Genomic DNA, 10,802 nt, shown 5'->3' with positions numbered 1-10,802 from the left:
ATAATTTATGATTTAAATTCTGAAAGTCTCGAAATCAAATTTGGATCTCTAGAACTAAAAATGGACCCTTGGATCATTACATGCTTATGCTCAAAACGACAAAAATCTTCCAAAAACTCTTCCAAAACTTATCCGAGCCTCATGGGACCCCGGCCAAAAATGCCAACATAATTCATAACATCATTAAAACCTGCTCAAATTATCAAAACACCTCAAACAACATCAAATTACCCAAAACTCATCGAATTCAAGCCTAAGTTTCCAAAAACTTCCGAAAATACTCTTTCGATCAAAAACCCGACCAAACGATGTCCGAATAACCTGAAATTTTGCACACACATCACAAATGACATAACAAAGCTACATCAATTCTCGGAATTCCATTCCGACTCCCGGATCAAAATCTCACCTATCAACCGGAATTCGCCAAAATACTAACTTCGTCAATCAAGCCTAATTCTACACCGGACCTCCAAAATTACTTCTGATCACACTCCTAAGTCACAAATCATCCCCCGAAGCTAACCGAATCATCGGAATTCAAATCTGAGCCCTCTAACACATAAGTCAACGTTCGGTTGACTTTTTCAACTTAAACCTCCTTAAAAGAGACTAAGTGTCTCAAACCTTACCAAAATCATTCTGGAATGACTTCAAATTTTGCACACAAGTAACATTCGACATTACGGACTTGCCCCATCTTTTGGAACCGCATTCCGACCCCGATATCAAAATTTCCACTTCCGGTCGAATTTTCTCAAAAACCTTGAAATTTCTATATTTAGCCAAATGACTTCAAAATAACCTCCGGACATCCGAATTCACTTCCGATCGCGCTTCCAACTCCAGAATCACCATACGGATCTATTCCTAGACTCAGAATCCCAAACGAATATCTATAACACTGAAATGCTTTCCAACCCAAATTTATGAAATTCTTCTAAAGTACTAACTTTCACAATATACGCCGAAATGCCCACGGGTTACCCAAAACCAAATCCGGACATACGCCCAAGTCCGAAATCATCATAAGAACATGCTGGAACTTTCAGATTCCAATTCCGAGGTCGTTTACTCAAAATTCTAATCCTAGTTCATTTCTTCAATTTTAAGCTTTCAAAATGAGAATTTCCATTTAGATTTGACTCCAAACTTCCTGAACTCGTAGGATAAGAATTGATGAACTTTTAATTTTTAGGTTTTGTTCTTGTGAATTGAACTTGTACGATATAAATTGAAGCTTTTATGTATGACTTGAACTTTTTACGATATGAGTTGAAACTTTTAGGATATGAGTTGAACTTTTAGGAAATAAATTGAACCTTTGGGATATGTATTGAACCTTTAGGATATGACTTGAAGTTTTAGTTTATGTTTAAACTCGTAAGATATGAATATAACTTTTAGTTTTTAGGTTTTGTTCTTGTGAATTGAACTTGTAGGATATAAATTGAAGCTTTTATGTATGACTTGAACTTTTTAGGATATGAATTGAAACTTTTAGGATATGAGTTGAACTTTTAGGAAATAAATTGAACCTTTAGCATATGTATTGAACCTTTAGGATATGACTTGAACTTTTAGTTTATGTTTAAACTCGTAGGATATGAATATAACTTTTAGTTTTTAGGTTTTGTTCTTGTGAATTGAACTTGTAGGATATAAATTGAAACTTTTAGGATATGAGTTGAATTTTTAGGATATAAATAGAAATTTTAGGATATGACTTGAACTTTTGTGGATATGAATTGAACCTTTAGGATATAAATTGAACTTTTAGTTTATGTTTAAACTCGTAGGATAAGAATTGATGAACTTTTAGTTTTTAGGTTTTGTTCTTGTGAATTGAACTTGTACGATATAAATTGAAATTTTACGATATGACTTGAACTTTTTACGATATGAGTTGAACCTTTAGGATATGACTTGAACTTTTGTGGATATGAATTGAAGGTTTAGGATATGAATTGAACTTTTAGTTTATGTTTTGGAATTTTAGAAGAATAACTAAGACATAGTACCTGGCAAAGTGTGCCTTTAATTGTTCTTCTCATTAGCGACAATGATGATGAGAAGGCAATGACATGTGTTTCAAATAGTGATGGTGTAGGTAGGAATTTAGTATTTTCTAAGTAGATAAAAGAAGAGCTTATAGAGTAATTCTGTACTTCATTTTCCATGAGGAAAAGAAGTTTAATTGAGAGTGACAAGGTTGATGAAGACGGAATGTGTTCCGTTGGTCATGGCAGTTCCCATAGAATGGGGATCATAAGACTCTATGATGACAGAGATTATAGGAAGTTTTGTTCTAAATTTTCTTTCAAGTCTGATCCGTACAAGCTTAATGTGATATTAGTGATATTTCTTCGGATTCAGACAATGATTTGACCGACAAAAGTATGGAAATGCTCTTAAAAAGAATTAAAGGTAAAATCTTTTCAGCATCCTTATCTACCAAGAAAAACATTTTACCTTTAATTCTTTTTAAGAGCATTTCCATACTTTTGTCGGTCAAATCATTGTCTGAATCCGAAGAAATATCACCAATATCATATTAAGCTTGTATCAGACTTGGAAGAAAGTTTAGAACAAAACTTCCTATAATCTTTGTCATCATAGAGTCTTATGATCCCCGCTTTATGGGAACTGTCATGACCAACGGAAAACATTCCGTCTTCATCAACGTTGTCACTATCAATCAAACTTCTTTTCCTCTTGGAAAGTGAAGTAGAGAATTCCTCTATAACCTCTTTTATCTACTTAGGAAATGTTAAATCCTACCTATACCATCACTATTTTGAAACACATGTCGTTGCCTTCTCATTATCATTGTAGCTATAGAGATCAACAATTGATCAAAGACACACCCTGTCAGGTACTGTATCCAAGTTATTCTCTGTATCCAAGTTCATCCCGAGTAATAGTACCACGAGGATAATCACCAAAGCCACCAGACAGCTTTATGATGCCAATGAAGCAAGATGAGTTATTCAATGAAACTCGTATTGTAAAGAAGAAGAAAGAGACTGATTCAGAAAGGAGGGTCGAACCTCGACTATATACATGTATGTTTTTTACTTTTCATTAAGTATTTTGATTTACTTTTATATAAATTTTGAAATACTAATTCAATATATATAATTTTTCATATAGGTTCGCTTCACATGCAGCTGACGTGGGAGAATTCATACGCAGTCAACCACCTAATGAATCGGGCGAGGCAATCCAACTTTCGGACGAGGATGCTGAAAGAACACTCCTTGAGTACTTTATATACTTTGAACTAGACAAAAAAATTTAGTTCTATTGTGTTAGTTCTTTTTAGTTCGAATGGGCTTGTAATAAACGTTAACTTAGTTTTGTTAGCTTAATGTGTTAGTTCTATTGATTGTTGCTTTTAATTGTTGTTGTTGTTGTTGCTGGCATAAAATGCCTGTTTAGGATGTTTGGTAAGCTGACAGGTGGTGTAGCTGCCAAAACACGCAGTTTCTGCCAAAAATATACCAAGAAAAGCGACCAACTTTGGTCTCTATTTGGTCGCATTTCACTATAAAAAAAATAATTTTCTGGACAATAGCAACCAACTTTGGTCGCTAACTGCCCAGATTTCTATTAAAAAAAATACAATTTCTGGAAATATAGCGACCAATGTTGGTCGCTTATCTTTAAAAAAAAATTCTTGAATTTAGCGACCAACTTTGGTCTTTATTGTCCAGATTTTAAAATATAATATTTGGATTAGAGACCAAAGTTGGTTGCTTTCTAATGATTAATGATAAATTAAAAACAACGTATTTCATATGTAGAGACCAACTTTGGTCGCCAAATTTATATTATTAAATTAATATAGCGACCAAAGTTGGTCACTAAAGTCAAAATCAGAATATTTGGTCCTTTTACCTTAGAGACCAAAGTTGGTCGCTAATTAGCGACCAACTTTGGTCCCTAAAATAAAGAGACCAACAATATTGCGACCAGGCATGTTTGGTCGCTTTTTGGTCGCTTTTAGGCCTATAAGCGACCAACTTTGGTCGCTTTTTCTGGTCACTTTTTACCGGATTTCTAGTAGTGGCGGTCCATTTGGTGGACGTAGAGGACGGGGAGGCATACCTGGTGGAGGTCTTGGAGGAGGATTTGGGGGTGGTGGAGGTGGAGGTGGAGGAGTTGGTGGTGGAGCGGGTAGTGGTGGAGGATTTGGAGCGGGAGGTGGAGTAGGTGGTGGTGTTGGAGGAGGTGTTGGTGGTGGCTTCGGTGGTGGTGGCGCTGGTGGTGTGGGAGGAGGTTCTGGTCATGGTGGCGGGTTTGGAGCTGGGGGAGGTGGTGAAGGGGGAGGACTTGGTGGTGGAGCTGGTGGAGGAGGAGGTTCAGGTGGTGGAGGAGGTATAGGAGGTGGATCAGGACAAGGTGGAGGATTTGGAGGTGGAGGTGGAGTAGGTGGTGGTGTTGGAGGCGGAGGCGGAGGCCTCGGAGGAGGAGGTGGCCTCGAAGGAGGATCTTGGTCATGGTGGCGGATTTGGTGCAGGTGGTGGAGTCGGGGGTGGAGGAGTTGGAGGTGGAGGAGGATTTGGTGGTGGTGGAGGCGGTGGAATAGGAGGAGGATCAGGTCATGGTGGCGGATTTGGTGCAGGTGGAGGCGTTGGCAGTGGAGCGGGTGGAGGAAGAGGTGGACTTGGAGGAGAAATAGGAGTTGGTATTGGGATAGGAATAGGTGTTGGTGTTGGTGGTGGAGCTGGTCAAGGGGTAGGCGTGGGGAGTGGTTTTGGTAGCGGAAGTGGTGGCAATAGTGGACGCCTAGACAGTAAAGCTAAGCGTTGCTGCCTTTAAATGACAAAGCTCCAATGAATGCGATTAAAGGAATGTGCTTGTGTTTGTATTTTTGCTTTTCCCAAAAATTGTATACCCCTTTAAGTTTCAATTTCTCCTTGGATTAAGAGCAAAAAAGAAAAAAGAAAGAAAAGCTTTTGCTATGGAATTTGTATTTCTAGTATATAGTGCATACTTATTGAATTTGTATATTTCATGATAATGTATCTTGGTGATTAACTGATTATGCTGCGTTGGTTGGCATTGAGAAAAACTGAATTTTTATTTGTCAAGCTCTCCAGTGGTTTGCTACTATATATGGGGATAATTTAAGTCTATGGAAGTTCTCTTAACCATATATAAATGCTTAATTTGATGCATCAAAATACTACCCATTTTGAAATGGAAACTAAGGGATGACTACTTTTATCATCGTTTCTGTTTACTATATGCTTTAAAATCAAGGTCGCACAATTTTTAAAGCAACTAATTATATTTTTAAGGTTGGCAACCAAATTTATTCTTCTTTTTTTTTTTTTTTTGTTCAGTAAAGCAACCATATATTTTCTTTAATGATAGGTGCAACTTTCTTGTAACAGTAATTATGTATAAGTTACGTATATAGTGGTGAAATCAAAAGCTTATTTTAGAGGCACAAAGAAAAGTACCACGTCATAGTTGAGATTTGAGATCTAAACATGTAACCTAAAATACATTTTGAACCCCCTTTTATTATTACGCTAGAATATTACCATTTATGTATAATAAAGCAATTTCACTTTCCCTATTTGACCAATAAAACTTTTCGACAAAAGAAATCCAATTAAACCCCTTCACTTCACCTAGCACTGCCACGTATGCGTGCATCCTTCTTATCCTACTCCATAAGATAAGCAAATTTATATATTTCAATGGTGAGGGGTATATGTATTGGTCAAAATCTGACTGTCACGATCGAGCTGATCAACGTCCCGCCCAAGTGATCAGGCAGCGAAAGATAGTATATCCCGCCCCTAACCCTTTCCCGACATCCGACGAGTCGGAAAGAGCGGGGCCTAAAAGCACGACTAAGACACATTGGAAGCAAGAGGACGTCGGGCCAAACAAAGGGCAAGGGTGCCAAGACTATATATAACAAGGGAAAGCTTTCAATGAGGGAGGCGGGTCCTCCTATCTCTCCCTAAGGCTAAAAAGCTCTCTCATAGTATTCTTGATAGAGAGGAATTAATCTCTAGAAAAATATGTAAAATTGTCTCCTCATCGATTGATGGGAGACGCAATATTGAATCTCAATAAGATCATTTATATTTTCTTCATCTTACATATGATCCATACTGCTAGCTCTTTGATCTGGAATTTATTATGTCTGACTAAGATTTACCCCTTCATCTTCTTTGATTGATTTGTTCAAAAAGGTTTCGATATCTTTTGAGTCAAATAATTTGGCGTCGTCTGTGGGTATTTCTTAGTGAAATTTCCTAGTCTCTCCCAGATCAAAGACAAAAAATACGATTACTCACCAAAAGGAACGCGAAGGAAAAATCCAACCCACGCAAGACAAAGGAGCAGTGCAGTAGGGGGAGGAGAGCCAAACAAAATTATCAAGCTTAAAAACCTTCACCCCATCAACTATCGATACGCCAAACAAGGCAAACGACGTTACCAATCAGTTCTCTCCCATCAGACCACCAGACGGGGCAAGGAAAGTTTCATTCTAATTTGCCGCCTAATCTCTGCTCAAGTAGGAATACAATGACCGCGCAGGAGAATGAATAAAAAAACACCTCAATTAAAGGACGAAAAACTACTGCAAAACAACTATGATACCGCCCGTCGGTGATACCTCCAAGCCGGAAGACAGGAGCCAGACAAGGAAATTACAATTTGTGCGCAGAGTGAACTTACGCAAAAACGCAACGTTTCGCATTCTACGACGTTGTACCCTCCGTTGCGAGCAATGCCAAATGGATTGGGACTCTCCCAGAAGATATCTGGCTCTCTAAAAACTGGGACTAACGACAGGTTACTATTTCGATAAGTTCGAAATGACACCCTTTAAGGCCAAGGGACTTCGATAAAAAGAGAAGAGTTCGACCTCGATCGAACGTCGACGGGTTGCTATTTTGATAAGTTCAAAATAAAAACCTTTAAGGCTAAGGGCCTAAAGAGAAGATTTCGACCTCGATCGAACGATGACGGGTTACTATTTCGATAAGTTCGAAATAACACCCTTTAAGGCCAAAGGCCTTCGCCAAAAAGAGAAGAGTTCGACCTCGATCGAACGTCGACGGGTTACTATTTCGATAAGTTCAAAATAACACCCTTTAAGGCCAAGGGCCTTCGCCAAAAAGAGAAGATTTTGACCTCGATCGAACAACGACGGGTTACTATTTCGATAAGTTCGAAATAACACCCTCTACGGCTAAGGTCCTTCACCAAAAAAAGAAGAGTTCGACCTCGATCGAACGTCGACGGGTTACTATTTAGATAAGTTCGAAATAACACCCTTTAAGGCCAAGGGTCTTCGCCAAAAAGAGAAGAGTTTGACCTCGATCGAACGTCGATGGGTTACTATTTCGATAAGATCAAAATAATACCCTTTAAGGCCAAGGGCCTTCGCCAAAAAGAGAAGAGTTCGACCTCGATCGAACGTCGACGGGTTACTATTCTGATAAGTTTGAAATAACACCTTTTAAGGCCAAGGGCCTTCGCCTAAAAGAGAAGAGTTCGACCTCGATCGAACGACGACGGGTTACTATTTCGATAAGTTCGAAATAACACCCTTTAAGGCCAAGGGCCTTCACCAAAAAGAGAAGATTTTGACCTCGATCGAACGACGATGGATTACTATTTCGATAAGTTTGAAATAACACCCTCTAAGGCCAAGGGCCTTCGCCAAAAAGAGAAGAGTTCGACCTCGATCGAACGACGACGAATTACTATTTTGATAAGTTCGAAATAACACCCTTTAAGGCGAAGGACCTTCTCCAAAAAGGGAAGAATTCGACCTCGATCGAACGTCGATGGGTTACTATTTTGATAAGTTCGAAATAACACCCATTACGGCCAAGGGCCTTCGCCAAAAAGAGAAGATTTCGACCTCGATCGAATGACGATGGGTTACTATTTTGATAAGTTCGAAATAACACCTTTTAAGACCAAGGGCCTTCGCCAAAAAGAGAAGACTTCGACCTCAATCGAACGACGACAAGTTACCATTTTGATAAGTTCGAAATAACACCCTTTAAGGCCGAGGGCCTTTGCCAAAAAGAGAAGAGTTCGACATCGATCGAACGACGACGGGTTATTATTTCGATAAGTTCGAAATAACACCCTTTAAGGCCAAGAGCCTTCGCCAAAAAGAGAAGCGTTCGACCTCGATCGAACGTCGACGGGTTACTATTTCGATAAGTTCGAAATGACACCCTTGCCTTTGCCAAAAAGAGAAGATTTTGATCTCGATCGAATGACGACGGGTTACTATTTCGATAAGTTCGAAATAACACCCTTTAAGGCTAAGGGCCGTCGCCAAAAAGAGAAGAGTTTGACCTCGATCAAATGACGACGGGTTACCATTCCAATAAGTTCGAAATAACACCCTTTAAGGCCGAGGGCCTTCGCCAAAAAGAGAAGAGTTTGACCTCGATTGAACGTCAACGGGTTACTATTTTGATAAGTTCGAAATGACACCCTTTCCTTCGCCAAAAAGAGAAGATTTCGATCTCGATCGAATGACGACGGGTTACTATTTCGATAAGTTCGAAATAACACCCTTTAAGGCTAAGGGCTGTCGCCAAAAAGAGAAGAGTTCGACCTCGATCAAATGACGACGGGTTACCATTCCGATAAGTTCGAAATAACACCCTTTAAGGCCGAGGGCCTTCGCCAAAAAGAGAAGAGTTCGACCTCGATCGAACGACGACGGGTTACTATTTCGATAAGTTCGAAATAACACCCTTTAAGGCCAATGGCTTTCGCCAAAAAGAGAAGAGTTCGACCTGATCGAACGACGATGGGTTATCATTTTGATAAGTTCGAAATAACACCCTTTAAGGCCAAAGGCCTTCGCCAAAAAGAGAAGGTTTCGACCTTGATCGAATAATGACAAGCCACTATTTCGATTAGTTTTAAGTACTAAGGCCAGAAGCCATCAGGAAGAATAGAAGGAAAGAAAAAACGAGACTCGCCATACAGGCGTCTATCTTGCACCAAAGCCATAAGCAGTTGAAATAAAGGTGAAGTACAAGGCAAATAACGAAGAAAAAACTCTCCTTTATACAAAGTCATTGTGCGGACTATTGTTGCTTACATATGGCCCAAGCTAACGATAAAAAAAAAGTGGAGGGGGGGGGGGAGAAAGAAGAATGAAAAGGAAAGGGGAAAGAAACAACGACAACAGACGATGAACAACTATAAAAAATAAATAAATAAAATAGATAAAACAAACAAACAACTGAAAGTAAGTATAGGCAAAGACAACATTCTTCGTTCGGCGTCATCACCACCACCACCATTACCATCACCATCTCCAAGAAGCCATCTATTACCATTATCTGCACCCCCATTAGCTTCAGGCGTCGCCGCATCATACCTACAATTGATGCGAGCCTCCCGCGTTTTCACTCGCACTTCTTCATAGGCAGCCTCAGTCACAGTACCCGCCTCCCACAAACTCTTATATATATCCCACTGGGCTTCGGCGTAAACCCAAATCTCGTGCACATGGTGGGGAACGACGGTGGAGGAAGACTCAATCTGAGCCAACAGTCGCCCATTTTCTACCTCCAGTTTTGCCACCCAATCTCCTAGAACCGATGCCTCTTGACCGATCTCGCTGATGCGCTCCTCGAGCCTTGCCTCCATGAGGGTAGCCGTCGCTCTTTCTGACTCCCGTTCGGATTGAAGAATGGGGATGGTATTCTCCAGGGCCGCCGCCCTTGACGAAGCCTCGGACTAAGCACTCTCGATGCTCTCCAACCCAGCGACCTTGTTCTTCAGCGCGGTTAATTTCCCCATCCATTCCACGCTCATCACCTCGACCTTGATCAAGTTCTGATCCATCTCCGCTTGTATAGACCTCAATATCTCCTGCAGATGCTCACATTTTGCGGCGACCCCCTTGACCAACTCGAGCTCCTCGTCCTTAATTCGAAGTTGCTCATCGAGCACACTCTAGCTGCGGATAGCTTGCATCAACTCCTGGTCCCTTTTCTCCAACTCCTCACCAAGAGCCCGATTACCGGGGTTTGCCTTCAACCGCTCATGCATATCGCGGCACTTGTTGCGGTAGCGATGATATTTCTCCAATATCTTCAGGAAAATCTTGGCCTGAATGTTGGCCCTGCGAATGCTTTCCACTTCCACCATATATGTCTGAAAAATGCAAAGAGAGGTTAAAATCGTATCATCAAGAAAGACTAGGGAAAAGCGAAAGTGAGCATAACATACCCTCAAGCTAATAGCGGACACCTCATCCATCAGATCAACATCAGGAATGAACCGAAGGGTCGCATTCTCGGCTTCGGAGCACAACATGCTGAACTGCGACACCAGATCCTCTGTGTCCCCCAAGAGATTGGTATCCGAAGGGATCTCAAGAATACGAGCTGAGCCTCTCGCATGGACCACCGAGTGAGTAAGGCCCTCCTCAAACATCCTGACATCATCAGGGTCAAGGTCCGACTCAAATTCGTAATCGTCGACCACCGCGTCTTTCCTTCTTTCGGCAGCCGAAGGGGGAGCACGGCCAACTGTAGAAGATGAGGGTACGTCCGAAATTATGACGGCGGCCTTGGAGATCAGATTCTCCGCTACGACAGGTTGCTGATCACCGACAACGACAGGAATTTCTGATTAAGCTGAGGCAAGTCCGGTTCCGTCCCTACGGGGGGAGCCACGACAACACCCTCTCTAGAGCCCGTCGTGGGAGAGTCGTCCAGATGAATCACTATTATGGGTGCAGTCTCAAACTCCACTCTCCGTCTCTTCGACGTCCCCTC

The 10,802-nt window shown here is 40.9% G+C and overlaps 1 protein-coding gene across 1 annotated transcript; it reads left to right on the top strand.

The window, feature by feature from the left end:
- The first annotated feature begins 3,980 nt into the window (after positions 1–3,980).
- Positions 3,981–4,824, top strand: LOC104242592 (glycine-rich cell wall structural protein 1-like). Its single transcript, XM_009797667.2, has 2 exons — positions 3,981–4,476; positions 4,523–4,824. The coding sequence occupies exons 1-2, from the start codon at positions 3,981–3,983 to the stop codon at positions 4,822–4,824; spliced, it is 798 nt and encodes a 265-aa protein (XP_009795969.2).
- The last annotated feature ends 5,978 nt before the right edge of the window (positions 4,825–10,802 follow it).

This window comes from Nicotiana sylvestris, chromosome 6 (genome assembly GCF_000393655.2).
Source record: "Nicotiana sylvestris chromosome 6, ASM39365v2, whole genome shotgun sequence".
Lineage (NCBI taxonomy): Eukaryota > Viridiplantae > Streptophyta > Magnoliopsida > Solanales > Solanaceae > Nicotiana > Nicotiana sylvestris.
The sequence above is the reverse complement of the archived record's forward strand: the minus strand, read 5'-3'. Positions and strand labels throughout refer to the sequence as shown.

Excerpts from the sequence above, each read along its gene's own strand:
- LOC104242592 (XM_009797667.2), top strand. The coding sequence starts at position 3,981 with ATGTTTGGTCGCTTTTTGGTCGCTTTTAGGCCTATAAGCGACCAACTT. Across the intron at positions 4,477-4,522 it reads CGGAGGCCTCGGAGGAGGAG|GTGGTGGAGTCGGGGGTGGA; the intron begins GTGGCCTCGAAG and ends GATTTGGTGCAG.